The sequence below is a fragment of the Neoarius graeffei genome, chromosome 21, assembly GCF_027579695.1.
Source record: "Neoarius graeffei isolate fNeoGra1 chromosome 21, fNeoGra1.pri, whole genome shotgun sequence".
Taxonomy (NCBI): Eukaryota; Metazoa; Chordata; class Actinopteri; order Siluriformes; family Ariidae; genus Neoarius; species Neoarius graeffei.
This window is the reverse complement of record NC_083589.1, coordinates 37617739-37637551: the sequence shown is the minus strand read 5'-3', so window position 1 is coordinate 37637551 and position 19813 is coordinate 37617739. Positions and strand designations below refer to the sequence as shown.

Here is a 19813-nt window from a genome sequence, read left to right as displayed (position 1 = left end):
CAACAGTCTCTAGAGTTTACACAGAATGGTGCGAAAAACAAAAAAACACTGACTGAGCGATAGTTCTGTGGGTGGAAACAAACGCCTTGTTGATAAGAGAGGTCGGAGGAAAATGGCCAGACTGGTTCGAGCTGCCAGGAAGGATGTAATAACTCATATAATCACTCTTTATAACCGTGGTGAGCAGAAAAGCATCTCAGCATACAACAGCAGAAGACCACATTGGGTTCCACTCTTACAGCCAAGAACAAGAATCTTAGGATCAACAAGAAGTTCCTATTAAAGTGGCCAGTGAGTATATATGATACAAATGACCTTGTTTTCTGCTGCTTTGTATTAACTGTTCAGTTAGTAGGCTATCAACCTAAAGCAGGGATCGTCAACTGGTGGACCACAGTTTGGATGCGGTATTTCATCAGACCAAACCGATTACTTCAAAACATATTATAGCTGAGCTGTTCAGTAAATGGGGAAAGAAAGAAAAAAAACCTGCTGTAGTTCAGCAAACAGTAGAAGCTTTTCTGTGGCAGTTTATTCAATCACATGCATTTATATAAATTATTGAGCTGAAGGTAGCTCATTCAACCAAAGACTAGCGACAGGGATAGAGACATTAGCTCATAAAGGGGACAGATTTCACAGACTTTGATAGATTTTTCATTTTCTTTACCCTTTCTGTGAGGGTTGTGATGATCAAACTGACATTGTGGCTTATTTAAAGAAAAATCAACAACGAAAACAGAATGTTTAAAAGGTGACTAGACAGAGAAGCATCCCTTTATTCTTCCTGTGTCAAATTCAAATTATCTGTTCCATGGCATTTACCAAAAGTGGTAACATGAAGCACTGCAGTGAAGGTTAACAGAACGCTGATAGAAAATGATTCTTTGGTCTGTCCCTTTGGGGGAACTCTTAAATGTTCTATGTAGAACCCTACAACAGATTGTATTCTATCCACACTCACTGGATATGAGCAATTGCGCGCTCTGATTGGCTACTCTACTGCTAGGCTATCAGCTCATATACAGTACCTTGAGACCTTCCATTATGTCTGAGTTACAGTAAGTCTTACAACCAGCGAAGTTCAGTTAATATTAAAGAGTCTCGATGTCACCAAAGCTACAGGGCCAGATGGCATTCCAGCTAGGCTGCTTAGGGAAACAGCCACTGAGATTGTGCCATCTCTCTGTAAGCTGTTTAATACGTCTCTGGGATCTGGAACCATTCCACAGGAATGGAAGGAGGCTAACGTGGTTCCAGTGTTCAAGAGAGGTGAGGCTGAGCAGGTTGAAAACTATCGTCCAATATCCTTGCTGTCGTTGGTTTCTAAAGTGTTGGAGAGATGTGTGCTTAACAGCTTTAAGGACCATCGGCACGAGGTCATCAAGTCATGCCAAAATGGGTTTATAAAGGGTAAATCTTGCACTTCTAACCTTTTACAAGTGCTTGACCACATTGGCTCAATGCTGGATAACGGGAAGCAGATTGATGTTGTATAAATGGATATGTCGAAGGCGTTCGATAAGGTCTGTCATCGCCGTCTGCTGCTCAAGCTATGCCAGTTCGGATTTTGGTGGAAGTTTTTTTCAGTGGTTTCATTCTTACCTGTCTGACCGTTGTCAGCGTGTTACTGTGCTTGGTGTCACGTCAGATCCTCTTCAAGTCTCTTCCGGAGTGCCTCAGGGTTCTATCCTAGGCCCAGCTCTGTTCCTGATTTACGTAAATGATCTTCCAGATGCAGTTACAACAAGCCATGTAGCCATGTTTGCCGACGACATGAAGCTTTACCAGGAAATCAAAGGTCTTGCGGATGTCGATGCTCTCCAATTAGATCTGGATCGCCTAGGTGCATGGTCGAACGAATCTGGCCTCATGTTCAATGAGAGCAAGTGCAAGCATCAAACTATCACCAGGAAGATCAAGCCCATCAAGTCATCGTACTATGTTAAGAACAATCCCTTAGAAACAGTGACCACCGAGAGGGATCTGGGGGTAACTGTTTCAAGCAACATCACGTGGAACCAGCAAGTTTTAGAGCAGACCTCTCATGCTAATAGACTGTTGGGCTATATTAAGAGAAATACAATATTTATTCCGTCAGTTCATATTAGGAAGATTGTATACCTTACATTAGTTAGACCTCTCTTTGGTTATGCTACCCAAATCTGGGCACCACAATTTATAGATCTCATCGTTAGAATAGAACGCACTCAAAGGCGTGCAACTAAATATATCCTTAAGTTACCATTTAAATGTACAGAGACATATAGTGATACTGTAGGTTAAAAGCGTTACATCTTATTCCCATAACCTATTGGCATGAGTATTTAGATATGTTTTTTTTTTTAAGATGACACATGGTCTTACAAATGTATCTTCCTTTGTTCTGCCTGCTTTTCAGTTTACTAGACCTACAAGGTCCTCAAATAGTAATGTAATAAAGTATAATGTCCAGAAATGTAAAACATCTACTTATCAAAAATCATTTGTAGTTAGGGCTACTAGAATTTGGAACACTCTTGCTGAGGAACTGAACTTGAATATGGACAATCTTAGCTCTTTTAAACGCGTAATGCTCAATTACTATTTTTGTGCTTTAAATAACTATGATTGTGACAATCCTCGCACCTTTAAATCGATATGCCTTAAATGTAACCTGGCGCGCAGCCTTGTACGCCCTGTATCATGCTGCCAGTAATTTGAATATTATATGTTAGTTTTTTTTTTTTAAATATTATGGGTCCACAGTAATTGGCTTTGGCTGTTGTGGTCACCCAGCCTGTGTTTGTTTTTTATAAGTGTGTAAAATTTTATACCTTTTTATTTTTTGTGTGTGTTGTAATGGCGAAGCTAATAAAATAAATAAAAATAAGTAGAGAAAAACAAAATGGTGGAGGGTGTTGCTGAACCAACTCAGGTCGAAATAAAAACTCTACTCAAAAACAAAACCCCCAAAAATACAAAAAAAAAAGCAACAAAATATGGAATAAAAGTATTTCATGGGAAGAACATATCTTTTTTTTTTTCAAGAATTATTATTATAGCATTTTTCACAAATTGCTACTGTCATTTCGCCGGTTTGTTTACATTCTAAGCGGAAATGATTTTGTCAGACGTTTTGTATAAAGTTTTTATTTATCAAATTTGCAAAAAAATAAAAATAAAAATGCTCTGTTTCTCAAAATCCAGTGAATGTGGATAGAATAAAATAGTTATTCCACTCAATCTCGTCGTACATGGCTTATAGTCAAATATGCGCATCATCAGCTATCAGCTCATATACGACTAGATTTCGTGGAATAACTGTTACTTATCAGACACCGTTTCAAGGAAGGTCAGGAACTTTAGCTGACAGAAGAGACTTTTTTTTTTAACTTACACTGAGTTTGTGATTGCTTTGTAGCACAAACAATACACATTGTTGAACTTCTAGTAGCAGTTCGTGTACTTTATTTTATTCAGTAATTCATCATCTGTAACCGCTTTTGGTCAGTGATGCACTAGATCTATAGACTATCCCAGGAACACTGGCCTCGAGTTGGAAATACAATTTATTGTCGTCTTTTTACCAAAGGTTATTCCATAAAGCTGTCCAATAAGTTTATGGATGTTTGAACATGGTGCAAAGACTGTCCCAATGACTGAGCTACAGGTATATTTTTGTTTAAACTACACAAATGTAATATTGTGATGCTTTCATAAAAATGATAAGGGCATTCTGATATGAAATTTTAATCTAATCCCATGACAGATAAGGCACTATGACCCAGAGCTCTTCCAGACAAATGTGCTAATCCTCTAAAGTCCTCGAAACCCATACCTTCTAAACCCTTTGTATTAGCTCGGTTTTCTAATTCATATTTTACAGCATCTACGCAAACATCACCACAGTTCCCTGGACCAAAAAAAATGCCGCAATATTTTTGCATCAACATCTTGCAGGTATACCTTTCTCTCATGTAATTGCACTCAAAAACAAACCCCTAGGTGCTGATGCCAAAATCGCCCAGGTTGCTGAGCTAATTTGCTGAATCTCACCACTTTGTCTTACTTCTAAGGTGCACTGTCACAATGTCAGGACACAAAGCTCAAGCAGTCCTTGGAAAGTCTATTGCCTCAGCTTCTTTGTAGTTTGACAAAAAAAAAAAGACAAGGTGATTTCCATGCACTTTCTTAATGACAATAGCAGCGTACCAAATGGCAAGTGTTATATTTATGTCACTTCAAACTGACAAAGCACTCAAGGGAAAAAAAATTGGCACATAGTTCAATTCTGCCAGTTGTAAGCAGGTCCCAAGGAGTCAGGTTGATGAATAAGCCCACCGTGCGCACAAGGATATAGCCCTTGCTCAGTAATTACACTACAGTTCACCAGCATCTTAACCACAATTACGAAATCAGTGCCTCACCAATGTTAATGCCAGCCTTGAAATTGAGGGAAAATGAAGCTCTTGAATTCTTTAAAAAAGACTTTGAAATCAGAATTTACTGCAGGCTGTGTGTGCCTCTGCAGATGGATTTGTGTTGGGAAAATGGCTTGACACCGAACAGAATTTAAGATTTTTATTCCCTGAATGAAAAAAAAAATTAAAAATGAAGGAAATTAATTTGTCTATGTAATGAAGATTTTACGCAACCACTCAGCTAAGTGAACTTTAAGATCCTTCTCATCAATATCCATACCCATAAACATTGCAAATAAATACAAACAAAATATGTCTAACATGAAGAAGGGGGCAAAAAAAACCTTACTGCTTTGGTAGTTATTAGATGCTTTGATGGTTACATTTACTTTCATACAGTACCAGTCAAACGTTTGGGCACAACCACTCATTCATAGGTTTTTTCTATTTTTATTTTGATTATTTTGTACATTGCAGAACAATACCGAAGACATCAATGCTATGAAATAACATCTGGAACATATATGGCATTATGTGGTAAACAAAAAAGTGTTGGGTTTTTTTTTTTCATAGTTTAGATTCTTCAAAGTAGCCAGTGTTTACCTTGATGACACTTTGCACACTATTGGCATTATCTTAACCAGCTTCATGAGGTACTCACCTGGAATACTTTTGAACCTGCAACATGCAAACTCCGCACAGAAAGGCTCCAGTCGGTCATGGGGTTTGAACTTGGAACCATTGCAAACCACTGCACCACTGTGCTGCCCCAATCAGACCATATTTTAAGATAAATTTAGACTTAAATTTGACCGTTTTCTACATTGTAGAACAATACTAAAGACAATTGATGCTATGAACTATGGTAATATATGGAACATATATGAAATTATGTCGTAAACAAAAAAAGTGTTAAAAAAAAGTTTCATATTTTAGATTCGGGGCAGCACGGTGGTGTAGTGGTTAGCGCTGTCGCCTCACAGCAAGAAGGTCCGGGTTTGAGCCCCGTGGCCGACGAGGGCCTTTCTGTGCGGAGTTTGCATGTTCTCCCCGTGTCCGCGTGGGTTTCCTCCACAGTCCAAAGACATGCAGGTTAGGTTAACTGGTGACTCTAAATTGACCGTAGGTGTGAATGTGAGTGTGAATGGTTGTCTGTGTCTATGTGTCAGCCCTGTGATGACCTGGCGACTTGTCCAGGGTGTACCCCGCCTTTCGCCCGTAGTCAGCTGGGATAGGCTCCAGCTTGCCTGCGACCCTGTAGAACAGGATAAAGCGGCTAGAGATAATGAGATGAGATATTTTAGATTCTTCAAAGTAGCCAGCGTTTACCTTGATGACGCTTTGGCATTATCTTAACCAGCTTCATGAGGTTGTCACCTGGAATGCTTTTCAATTAACAGGTACCTTGTCAAAAGTTAATTAGTGCAATTTCTTGCCTTCTTAATGCGTTTGAGATCAAACCGTAAAAAGTACATAATAAAAATAAAGTAAGTATCCCTATTCCACAACTGTAGTAATCTATATTATGTCAAGAACCGCTCAACTAAGGAAAGAAAAACGACATCCATCATTAAAGACCTGAAGTGTATTTCAATTAATAAAAATAAAGAAAAAACATTGAAACAGAAGGTGTGTCCAAACCTTTGACTGGTACTGTATGTCTACATTGTTAGTTCTGAGTGAAAAGTGATTTCTTATACACTTTCGTTATCCATGTCAAGAAAGCTTAGAGTCTTCAGTCCGCCAACAAAAAGAAAATCACTATATTGCAAAACTATTGATTTACATGCAACAATCAGTCATTTAAAATGTCACTCACAAAGTAATGAACTTTCTGAATTCCTATGTGCTCTAACAGAATAATGGAGCAGGTTCAGAATCGCACAAAGTATCAGAATCGAGTGCATTGTCTTCGTAAATCCATATTTCACTTTGCTTTTTGAGTGTGTGCAATGTATCTCAGCACACTCCATATCATGGGCAATGACCTTGGCCAGCCAGACAAAGCGAGTGTGCTCTCACCTTCTTGCCTCATTTACCTCGGTATAGATTTCCATGAACACATTACTTTTAAACTTGGAGGGGGGAAAAAATCCTCCCACAGCCTACGGTCAATGGTAGCATGAGAAGAAAGGGACATTCAAATACCTACAGAATGTGAGACATGGTAATAAATCTGAATATCAAGCCTTTTTACGCATTTTTATAGCTTCTGCCAGAATTGAAAAGTAGAACTGAAACTCCAAAAGCTGAACACTTTTAAAAATTCATGTTTCATCAATTAAATTGCTCTACAATCAATGACAACCAGTGATAGTCTGAGGCCTGAATAGACAACTATATTTCGGTGAATGATTACCAGTCAGTTCAGAGCCATAAAAGAGGACATTTTTTTTTTACTTCCTTCTTTATCACTCTATATTTAAAAAAAAAATTCTTAGATTATAACGTTTATGTAGACAGAAAATCCAGCATTGTTTTGCTACACATGATACCCATCTAAAAAGCTGAAATAGCTCAGGCAAAACATTTTTTCTAATCCAGATGTTCTTTTCTTTCTTTCATTTTTTATATTAAGTGACACAATATTCTCAGCCAGTAAGAATACGTTGCTGTTGCCAGAGTGGACTTGCTCCAAATCAGTGAGGCATGCAGCCGTGATTTTCCAGGATATCTGCGCTGGGCCTGTATGCCTACCTTCTGCTGCTAAAACGATAAAACAATACGAATACGATGGTCTATCCTTCACCACTTCTTAACCTGTATTTTCATATCAGGAATGAAATGAAACCTACTGTAGAAGACAAGGAAACTTGATGTCCAGCAGTGAACTGACATTATGTCTCATCCATAAACAAGTGTCTTTTGTTCTGTCTAACGCATACACACCAAAACCAACAGGAGGGATTAAAGGACATTGCACATGTATCGTGTTGCTGGGAAAAGCTGAGGCAGTCCGATATCTTACTGGTTAGTGTATATGAGCCTTGTTCCTAATTATCACCAATCTCCTGAATATCCTGGGATGTTTAAAATGAATATAATGCATTGGAAAATATGCAGGCTCATTTCAAACTGGAGGAAACTATCCATGTAGGCAACACACAGGATTTCTGTTCTTAACTACAGTATATTTATCTAAAAGACTCTTTTCAGAATGTACTGCATGTTCATACTGCGTCATAGCTCTGCATTATCGGTCGGAAATTATGACGGTAAATTATTGCAATAAATTACTAACCATTGAGTTAAACACGAACTGAGCCTAGAGAGGAAAAGAAACTAAAATTATTACATCATTAAAAAAGCAGACTGGTTCTATTGATTATTGTGTCTCTGCTCTTGATGAATAGTTCAGTCGAAACCTCAGGTCATCATGATGAAAAGTTCAATCCTTTTTTTTTTTATGTATCAAGGGCAAATGAAACGGCCCATGAACTCCTCTGGATTGATCTGTGATAGTTGCACGTCAAACAAAAAAAAAGACCTAATGAGAAGAAATAATGGCAGTTTGACCTCGGCGTTACCCTTAAACTAGACTCTAGTGCCATCTATTGAAGAAAGCAACCTATAAATCACTTTATCTGCAAGCTCGAACTCTTCATCTCGTCCTGAACTGATGCATGCAATTCTTGGGGAATTATTTCACCATGGGGCGTCAAAGTCCATCATGGAGCTCCAGCAAATCTGCGTTTGCTCTGATCATGGCATAAAAGCAGTGGACATAAAAGCATCACTGTTTGCGCCAGGAAGATCTGAAAACATGACACACGGATATAAGGCTGACATGAAGCCACCACTTCCTATGTATGCATTCATGATTGCAGCCTGAGGAAAGACTAACGCAGCGGTGTGTTATTGCATGCATATGATATATGGAGAGAAAAAATAAAGTCGGGCTGTTTTACCTTCCTTGAGGAAGCGCGCGTGGAGAAGGAGCACGAGGGAACAGCAGAGCGCCGCTCCTGCCAAAGCCCACGCGACCCGCACGAGCTGCATGGCGGCGGCGGCGGCGCAGTTCAGCTCTCACACACCCGGAGAGGCTTCACACAGCCACGCGCGCGCCCATCCTTCTCCCATAGAAGCGCAATAATAATAATAATAATAATAATAATAATAATAATAATAATAAAGCTGGAAATCGAGCTGAGATCGCTTTCGCGCGCGCTTCGGGTGAAGAAGGAGAATCCTGCTGCTCCTCAGTTGCTTGATGTGGTGATGCGCTGTTCAAACCCGGAGGGCGTCAAATTTCCCACGGTGGGCTATTTCCCCTCCAGCTGCAGTGTGAGTCTTTCTCTCTCTGTGTGTGTGTGAGTGTGTGAGAGAGAGAGAGAGAGAGAGCACGCACACGCGCGCGCGCGCGCCTTAAGCACTGTGATGCACCATCATGTCGCTTTGCTGCATCCTCTCTCTCCCTCTCTCTCCCTCTCTCTCTCTCTCTCTCTCCAAACTCTCCACGCACTGTTTTACGCACGTCGCTGCTCGGTGCTATATTATTATTATTATTATTATTATTATGTGTGTTTCTTTCTTTGTTTGTTTTCCCCTCTCATTAATCTCGAGTTTGTCACAAAAGACATGCGTTATGTCATATATTGGTTCCGTTTACAGGGTTCGCTCGAGCCGAATTAAAAGTGAAGTGAAGTGAAGTGAAGTGAAGTGAAGTGAAGTGAAGTGAAGAGATCAGCGCGTGCGTGCGCGCTGTGCAGTTCGTGCGCTCGTCCGTGTCCGGGTTTGCGGCTTCTCACATAGAGAGAGAGAGAGAGAGAGAGAGAGAGAGAGCGTGCGCGCGCACAGACAGACTCGACTTTTTCTCTCTTCTCCCCTACTGACGTCATCACGCCTCCCCATCACCGTGAGTGTGGAGGCGGCGGACGCGAGCAGGAGGAAGAACACACATCTCTCTCTCTCTCTCTCTCTCTCTCAGCTAAGCACACCGCGGTTAGATGAAACTCTCACAGTGTTTTGAACATGCACACTGACTGAACTCACATCTACAGAGCGCATTAACACTTCTAGTGCCGAATTAACATCTTCAACTCTATCCATCCATCCATCCATCCATCCATCCATTATCCGTAGCCGCTTATCCTGTCCTAGAGGGTCACGGGCAGGCTTGAGCCTATCCCAGCTGAGTATGGGCGAGAGGCGGGGTACACCCCGGACAAGTCGGCAGGTCATCGCAGGGCTGACACGTAGAGACACACAACCATTCACACTATCCATCCAGCCATTATCTGTAGCCGCTCATCCTGTCCTAGAGGGTCGCGGGCAGGCTTGAGCCTATCCCAGCTGAGTATGGGCGAGAGGCGGGGTACACCCCGGACAAGTCGGCAGGTCATCGCAGGGCTGACACGTAGAGACACACAACCATTCACACTATCCATCCATCCATTATCTGTAGCCACTTATCCTGTCCTAGAGGGTCGCGGGCAGGCTTGAGCCTATCCCAGCTGAGTATGGGCGAGAGGCGGGGTACACCCCGGACAAGTCGGCAGGTCATCGCAGGGCTGACACGTAGAGACACACAACCATTCACACTATCCATACAGCCATTATCTGTAGCCGCTCATCCTGTCCTAGAGGGTCACAGGCAGGCTTGAGCCTATCCCAGCTGAGTATGGGCGAGAGGCGGGGTACACCCTGGACAAGTCGCCAGGTCATCGCAGGGCTGACACGTAGAGACACACAACCATTCACACTATCCATACAGCCATTATCTGTAGCCGCTCATCCTGTCTAGAGGGTCACAGGCAGGCTTGAGCCTATCCCAGCTGAGTATGGGCGAGAGGCGGGGTACACCCTGGACAAGTCGCCAGGTCATCGCAGGGCTGACACGTAGAGACACACAACCATTCACACCATCCATCCATCCATTATCCGTAGCCACTTATCCTGTCCTAGAGGGTCGCGGGCAGGCTTGAGCCTATCCCAGCTGAGTATGGGCGAGAGGCGGGGTACACCCTGGACAAGTCGGCAGGTCATCGCAGGGCTGACACGTAGAGACACAACCATTCACACTATCCATCCATCCATTATCTGTAGCCACTTATCCTGTCCTAGAGGGTCGCGGGCAGGCTTGAGCCTATCCCAGCTGAGTATGGGCGAGAGGCGGGGTACACCCCGGACAAGTCGGCAGGTCATCGCAGGGCTGACACGTAGAGACACACAACCATTCACACTATCCATACAGCCATTATCTGTAGCCGCTCATCCTGTCCTAGAGGGTCACGGGCAAGCTTGAGCCTATCCCAGCTGAGTATGGGCAAGAGGCGGGGTACACCCTGGACAAGTCGCCAGATCTTCGCAGGGCTGACACATAGAGACACACGACCATTCACACCTACAGTCAATTTAGAACCACCAATTAGACTGTTGGGGAAACCGGAGCACCCGGAGAAAACCCATGCAAACTCCACACAGAAGTTTGCATGGGTTTCCTCTGGCCCTCGTTAGCCACTGGGCTCGAACCCAGGACCCAGTTGCTGTGAGGCAACAGTGCGAACCACTACACCACCATGCCGCCCCTGAATGAACTCTAATAGTGCTGAATTAACGCACAGTCAATTAGGCTCCATCTGATCGTTTTACATTTACAGCAACTGGTTTCAATGAACTTAGTGTTGAAGAATTAATTAATTAATTCTTGGAAGGATTGAATTCACTCAGGCTTAATTTATGCCTTAGAGGCAAACATGCTTTCTTGTATTGTTATTATTCATCAACACTAATGATATCTTACATGTCCTTAGGTACTGGAAAAGATCTGGTGGCTGTTTGTGAACAATAAAAAAATGTTATGTTTCTGTATACTGAGGAAAATACTGATGTTTACAATCACATATCTAGTTTGGATGATTATTAATCATCAGCATAATTTATTACCAGTTGCATAACATATGATATAACAAGAAGCCTTTATATATCACACGTACTCAAGCACAGCACACAGTGAAATTCCTCCTCTGCATTTAAGCATTTAAAGCAGTGAGCACACACACACACACACACACACACACACACACACACACACACACACACACACACACACACACAAGTGAGCAATGAGCACACACACATACCCAGTGCCCAGGGAGCAGTCGGGGATTACGTGCCTTGCTCAAGCGCACTTCAGCCCAACCTTCAGGCCATGGCTTCCCCATGTTAACCTTACTGCATGTCTTTGGACTGTGGGGGAAACCGGAGCACCCAGAGGAAACCCACACAGACACGAGGAGAACATGCAAACTCCAGACAGAAAGGGCCCCTTCAGCCACTGGGCTTGAACCCAGAACCTTCCTGCTCTGAGGCAACACTGCTAACCACTGTACTTCTGTACAGAAATAGGTGTAAGTGTGCATTAGTTTTGAGGGTATAAAAGGCATCAGGCATTAAAACTTGGCCATATCACATCCACAACAACATATTACAACAGCATTATTTTAATTTACAGATAGATAGATAGATAGATAGATAGATAGATAGATAGATAGATAGATAGATAGATAGATAGATAGATAGATAGATAGATACTTCATTTACTGAAATTGTTCAATTACAATAAGGAAAGCTGCCTCAAGTATGCTGCAGTTTTTATTATTGTAATTATGATCACTTGTGTACTTCATTCATTCATTCATTTATCTTCAGTAACTTCTGTATCCTGGTCAGGTTTGCAATCAGTCCAAAACCTATTCCAAGACTACTGGGGATAAAGTGGAAATTACACTTTGTATAGGACAGCAGTACATCCAGTGAATTGCAAGGCACAACATGCACACCAGTGTTGTAGTCGAGTCACTAAACCTTGAGTTCGAGTCCAGTTTCAAGTCCCCAGTGTTCAAGTCCAAGTCATTAAAGAAAATTTTGAGTCAAGTCCACTATTGATCCGAGTCGAGTCTGAGGCTACGTTTACACTAGACCGTATCTATCTCGGTTTCTTCGCGGATGCACTGTCCGTTTACATTAAACCGCCTGGAAACGCCTGGAAACGGGAATCTGCCAGCGTCCACGTATTCAATCCAGATCGTGTCAGCTCCGGTGCTGTGTAAACATTCAGAATACGCGGATACGCTGTGCTGAGCTCTAGCTGGCGTCGTCATTGGACAACGTCACTGTGACATCCACCTTCCTGATTCGCTGGCGTTGGTCATGTGACGCGACTGCTGAAAAACGGCGCAGACTTCCGCCTTGTATCACCTTTCATTAAAGAGTATAAAAGTATGAAAATACTGCAAATACTGATGCAAATACTGCCCATTGTGTAGTTATGATTGTCTTTAGGCTTGCCATCCTTCCACTTGCAAGTGGTAAGTGATATGCACTGGGATCACACACACAGCGGCTCAGTCCCGAATCGTGGCTTGTGCACTTCACTCGCGCGCTCTGTGAGCTGCGCAGGGCCGGAGTGCGCACCCTCCAGAGGGCACTCGCTGTTCAGGGCGGAGTGATTTGGAGCGCAGGATGCCTGCGGAGCCGAGCGTATCCGCGTATTGGCGTTGCTGTGTGCACGGCTAACGGTTTTAGTGTAAACGCGAATCGTTTTAAGAACATTAATCTGATGATCCGCTGATTCGACGTAATGTAAACGTAGCCTGAGAACAAGCCTCCAACTGCGCCATTTGACGGTGGCTGTTGATGCCTTTACCTGAAAGCGTCTCTGCTACTGTGTTGGACTAACGTTACTGCTTGATTGCCCCATTTTAGTTAATAGGCTACAGATAAAAAGTTTGTTCATCGCTCAGCAAGCCCCTCCCACTATCAACAGGGCAAATAACATGAGAGAGGGTTAACACTAGCGAGTTCATCGGTCAGCAAACCCCGCCCACTATCAACAGAGCAATGAACATAGCGTGTCACTTCCTTCTCTGGGTGGAGTCTCACCAAATGATGATTGAAGTTCGAGGTTGTCCCCGTCGTCTCCTCAATAGTTCTTCTACATATGGAACACATAGCAGTGTATTTTTTCCCACTGCACGAGAAGTCTGTATAAGCAAAGCAGACAATCCTAGGGGCGTCTCTCCAGGCATTTTAGCGCCATTAATGTTAGTTTGTTCTGAACATGACGTATGAACAGGTGAATGTGCATTCTCTTGTACAAAATTTGTATAAAAATTAATGTAGATATAAATATCTTATGCCAAATTATTATGGCATGTGACAAAAAATAAAGAAAAAATCCAAGTCCTCGTCTCAAATTTACGAGTCCAAATGCAGTTAATGCATAGTCTGAGTCCAAGTCCGAGCTATCAGTGCTCAAGTCCAAGTCAAGTCACGAGTCCTTAAAATTAGGGCACGAGTCGGACTTGAGTCCGAGTCCTGGACTCGAGTACTACAAGCCTGATGCACACACATTCACACAATCATTCACATCTAGTGTCAATTTTGTGTAGCCAGTCAACCTACTGGCAGCCACAGGAAATCCATGTGGACATCAGTGAGACAGAAACGCTACCTGCTAAACAATCATATCACCATACCTGTACATATAAATAAATTAGTTCAACAGTTGGTTTATGCTGTGTTTCCAATTGCTGTGCTGGATTGTCCCTGATATGACTGTCCTTATCTATATCCATTGTCAAAGGGTCTATGTCAGTATACTGCTGTCGTCTTACATTGCAATCTGTTTCTCCAAGGAGTTTATCCATGTCAGTTTCAAGAGTTGGCTGAACACTTTATAGTCAGTGATGGTCTCATTCTCATCTCATTATCTCTAGCCGCTTTATCCTGTTCTACAGGGTCGCAGGCAAGCTGGAGCCTATCCCAGCTGACTACGGGCGAAAGGCGGGGTACACCTTGGACAAGTCGCCAGGTCATCACAGGGCTGACACATAGACACAGACAAGCATTCACACTCACGGTCAATTTAGAGTCACCAGTTAACCTAACTTTGGACTGTGGAGGAAACCCACGCGGACACGGGGAGAACATGCAAACTCCACACAGAAAGGCCCTCGCCGGCCACGGGGCTCAAACCCGGACCTTCTTGCTGTGAGGTGACAGCGCTAACCACTACACCACCATGCCGCCAGTGATGGTCTCTTGTTTCCTAAACAGTATTGTCCATTTTAATGTACAAAAAAATAATTACAGTCACTGTATTGCATAAGCAACCACAAGGCAAGTTATCCACAACTTTGATTCAGGAAAAAATAAAATAACTCCTCGACGTGACTTCTGAGAGGTCACCTTACATCAAGGGTAATTTGTATCAATCACAGTCCCAGCGGTACACCAAGTCCCACCGGCATACTGAACAGAATGGCATAGTGAGCCAATCAGGGGAAACTGCTTAATTAGGGGGCAATAATATGCAAGGCTAGTGCAATAGATCCAGTGCTGTCAGTGTTATGGTTTAGGCATCCTATTTGGTCACAATTACCAGTGTTTACAATGAGGCAATCCATGCTTAATTCCTCTACAATGGCTGGAAACACCACGCTCACTCCACCTCCCTAACGCTGCGATCCATCACTCTGCCAGACAGCAATTAACGGAGACCTGTCCAGGAAATGATGACATGGGTTGGGCAAAGAGTGTTCGTCACACTAAATGTGGTGAATATATTCAGGAAGCCAGTGAGCACTCGTCCCTCTTCCATCATATGACTCATTGTGACACCGACACAAACCTGCAACTTCAGCAATGAAGAACCTTTGCAGTGTCCTGAAGAGAAGGACACTGCTTCTCACTCATTTATTAATCTGTAATTTAGGGGAAAAAAAGCATATTTCTTCCGCATAGTTTCATTTTGGAGGACAGAGTAATCCAAGAAACCAGGAAAGAAGTCAGATCGAGTTTGTTTGATGAGAAAGGTAGAAATACAATGAGAACTAGACAAGTGCAGTCAATGTTACCTTGAGAAGTTCAATATAATCTTAGATCTCTTGCCCAGTGATAGCACACATATAGGCCAGTTCTTCCTTGCCAAGTGTCTTAGATGGCAAAAATGCAATGGGCAGTAACCCTAATGTTTCATTTTATATTTGTTTTCCCACTGACCACTGTTCAAGTTAAATGGCAAGCTTGGCATCTGCTCTCGATGTAATTGTCCAGTGAAAGCCTCTGGGAAGGTGAATGCCATGCATGAAAGCACTGCACCACAGCAACACAATAGTGTCTGAACTCTTCAGTTCCCAAACACAATACCTTAATCATGGAAATGATGAAAGAAACAACACTGCCGAAATGAAAACAGCATGTTGCCTTCTAAGTTGTTCACTACTGAAATGTTGCTTTGCCAGTCCTATTCACAGGTATGCTCAAGATTTTTTGAGTTTCAGTAAAAAACTTTTAAAGGCTTTATTTCTCTACATGTTTAGCTATTGTGAAAGACATGCTATGTATGGAGCACTTGCATGTGACGTCACAGCCGATCCAGATTGTGACAGACGCCATCGTGTCGGTCAAACGCCATATTCCGCCTTCTACTTCTACTTCTGGTTCTACTTCTGCTTTTACTTCTACCTTTTCTTCTGGAAAACCCTACTATATACAATTCTACTACAACGGCTGCAGCTACAAGCTCTCCCTACCTGTGCACGTTTTTTATGTTTTTTGTGTGTATTTTTGCATGTTGTTCGTCTGTACCGGACTTCAATATCCACTACAACCGTATGGACTTACTGGACATTGGTTTCCAGCAGAAAATGACGGTTTGTAGCGATTTCCATCGCATGCACAACATTCCGGACGAGAAAAAAAAAAAACATTCCGGACGAGATAGCGAGACCAGCGGGGTCTCCGTGGATTGTTATCGGAAGCAAAGCGAAGGAGGCGGCGCCGGGAGCGGAAGCAAAAGCGAGGCTGCAGAGCCGGCCTGTTGACTAAGCTCAGAAAACAGCCACTCAAATCTCCACTGCCAAGCCTCTACCTCTCCAACGCCAGATCCATGTAAACAAGATGGACGATTTGGAATAACAGCTGGAATTACCTTATTCTATTCTATAATCGGCTGGTCAGTGCTATACTCAATACTTAAGTGACTTACCCATCCAATGAGGATTCTTGTTTACAAGATGCCACATCTGAGTCTCTGACAAATCCTGAATTTCTGTAAAGAAAACTGTCCAGAGATTTATAAGCATGCAGTGCTTCACCACTGAACAGCGAGGGAAAGTTAATGAGGTAATTATACACGTCCGGGTATTCCGCTGGCAGTTCAAAATCCGGTCGTGAAAACTCCGTCCGGTAAGCCATAAGGGTCACAAATCTGTAGATCGTTTATTTTAGACATGTATCTAATTATCTGTTAATTAGAAAAATGAGCCGTGTAGTCCGTTAGTTGAAATTGATCCATTCTGCACACGAGTGCAGCAGTATTCAGCGGTGTTTTTGACTGACAAGATGGCGGTTGTGTACTTTCCGGTCACATGACTGCAAGATCTCTATACACAAATAAAACTAAAATGGTAATGATAGTAACAACAATAAGAATTGCAATTGTAGAAGAAGTTAAAATTGTGCAGAAACTAAATGTCTGACTGCAAACAGGAAGCTTACAAATAGCTGATATTAATCTTAGCGGCAAAGTTGGTGGTTGCCCCAATTCAGTCAGGGAAAAAATTTCCAAGTAGAGGAAACACCCCAGAGCATAAATTTAATTTTATCAAAGTTTAGACAGACCATCTGGGCTATCAGCTAAAAAAATAAAAAAAAATTAATGGTGGATTTCCACAAGAATCTAAATTTTCTAATGGAAAAATCAATCACTCAATCAATCAGTGTCACTATGTGGTTTGTTACCAGGTGATAGTGATAAAAATGGAGAATGTTACCATTATTTTTTCATTTATTCAGTAACTCTTGCCTGCCATTTTGAACAAAGGTTAAATTCATCACAAGTAGACAAGCTTCTCACTGCAACTCCAGTAACCTGCATTAAAAAAAATCTTCCACATTGTCGTGATTAACAAACCCCATCACAAAACCTGAAGGTTCTGAGTTTGAACCCAGCTTACATTGGAAGGTTGCTGGTTGTTGTTAGTACTGTCGCCTCACAGCAAGAAGGTTCTGGGTTTGAATCTCACGGTCGACTGGTGGCCTTTCTAGGCTGTCTGTCTCTCTGTGTTAATCCTGCGATAGACTGATGACCTGCCCAGGGTGTACCCCACCTCTCACACAAAGTCAGCTGGGATTGGGATTCAAGCTGCCAGGAAGTCTATAGTAACTCAAATAAGCACTCTTTACAACTGTGGTGAGCAGAAAAGCATCTCAGTATGCACAAAACATTGAAACTTGCGATGCATGGATGACAAAAACAGAAGACCATATCATGCACCACTCCTGTGATCCAAGAACAAGAATTTGAGGCTATCACCAAAACTGCACAGTTGACGACTGGAAAAAGACCTTTTTTTTTTCTAATCTTCAACTATCCAGTTTGGGTGAGTCTATGCCCATCTTTACATCTATAGTGAGCAGAACAGCATCTCAGCATGCATGAAACATGCCCGGTACAATAATCTAAGCCTTAGATTATTGTACCGGGCATGTTTCATGCATGCTGAGATGCTGTTCTGCTCACCATAGTTGTAAGGACTTAAAATCTTGAGACAAAAGTCAGATTGAAACAAGAAATGTGCTTGGAAATATTTAATTCAATACAATTTTGTTTGTCACAAAGTAGCTTTACAGAAATCCAGATGTTCATTTGATCCATAATGAGCAAGCCAAAGGCAACAGTAACAAGGAAAACCTTACTGAGATGACATGAAGAAGAAATATTGAAAGGAACCAGATTCTGATTACAACAGCACTATACTATCCAGGTGAGTTTATCCACTGTAGCAATGAAGAAACTTGGGCATTTATGGTATTGGGGAAGTACAATATTTGGATATTCATGTGGGACGATTCACACTATCACAAGTGCAGCTGTGTAGGTCAACCCTTGGAAAATTTTTGCAAGATCTGCTACAACTGGCAATGAGTCTACATACTGGTTTTAGAAACTTTTCAGCCCTTGTCTTGCCATAGAACCCTTTCTTTTCCATAGAGCCTGAGCATATTAAATGGATGTATTCAAGGAGAAAGCTTACCATCCTAGCCATCACCTAAATTGGACCCAAAATCTTTAAATGAAGGAGAGTGATGGGGTTTTATCTCATCTCATTATCTGTAGCCGCTTTATCCTGTTCTACAGGGTCGCAGGCAAGCTGGAGCCTATCCCAGCTGACTACGGGCGAAAGGCGGGGTACACCCTGGACAAGTTGCCAGGTCATCACAGGGCTGACACATAGATACAGACAACCATTCACACTCACATTCACACCTACGGTCAATTTAGAGTCACCAGTTAACCTAACCTGCATGTCTTTGGACTGTGGGGGAAACCGGAGCACCTGGAGGAAACCCACACAGACACGGGGAGGACATGCAAACTCCACACAGAAAGACCCTCACCGGCCACGGGGCTCGAACCCAGGACCTTCTTGCTGTGAGGCGACAGCGCTAACCACTACGCCACCATGCCGTCGATGGGGTTTTATGCCTGCTGTTATTCCTAAGTAGACCAGTGATAGTAACGAGGAGTGGCATGGCCAGACTAAGTGTCATTTAATTGAGATTATGCAAAAACCTACTGTTTACGAGTGATTTGCAAACTATAACAAAAGTCTATTATTTTGTCAAGGCTAAATATTGAAGACCACAGTCATGTTTGAAGGCAGATATTAGAATGTAGGCAGATTTATACAGAATGAACATATTTAGAGTACAGACCGCTGAGCTATATGTGAATGTTCTTTCACATAGTGTGTGCAATATGAACATCCAAATAATTAAAGCCTCTAAGGAATGGATGAAAGAAAAAAAATGAACAGATTGAACAAAACAAAAAGCTGACTAACTGTGAAATATTACTCTTTCTGTTAGTTATAGCCAAAAAAATATTAAAAACAGCAAGATATGAGGGGTATGTTATAAGCGAAGAAATTCATAAAGCGGAGCATCAGGAGCTCATAAAACAACGGAACAGACATTCAAGTCCAACAAACTGAGATATGCTATTCAGTACTGTTTAACGAGGTTTACTGGCCAATACAAAAAGGTTAAGATAGGGTAGCTCTTTTGATCACTGTAGCATGAGGAGAAAATATTTTTTGAGTTTGTTAGTACATATTTTATGTAGTTTATCAATAGATATATGGAAAGCATATCTTCAACATTCCAGAAATATGTGAGTGTGATACAGGGGTATACAAATAAATGGAGACCATTAATGATGGGTGGTCATGGTAATAGATGAGATGGCTAAAATTCTAATCTCAGTCAATAGATAAATAATGGAATATTACAGTTGAGCGGTTAAATAATAAATAATAATGGCTGGCTTTTTTCGTGGTATATCAGCTATATTCCATTCAGCTACAGTAGCATGATATTGAATGAGTCAAAGACAAGTTCAG

The 19813-nt window shown here is 42.1% G+C and overlaps 1 protein-coding gene across 2 annotated transcripts in view; it reads right to left on the bottom strand.

Moving 5' to 3' along the window:
• Positions 1–19813, bottom strand: part of LOC132869717 (chemokine-like protein TAFA-5) — a 271152-nt gene that overhangs the window by 164751 nt on the left and 86588 nt on the right. Inside the window, exon 1 of one of the 2 annotated variants that reach the window (XM_060903064.1) lies at positions 8312–8402. The exons of the other annotated variant lie outside the window; for it this stretch is intronic. Within the exon in view, the coding sequence (XP_060759047.1) occupies positions 8312–8402 (91 nt within the window). Of the gene's footprint in view, positions 1–8311; positions 8403–19813 lie in introns of those variants that run through there. 2 annotated transcript variants of the gene reach the window in all.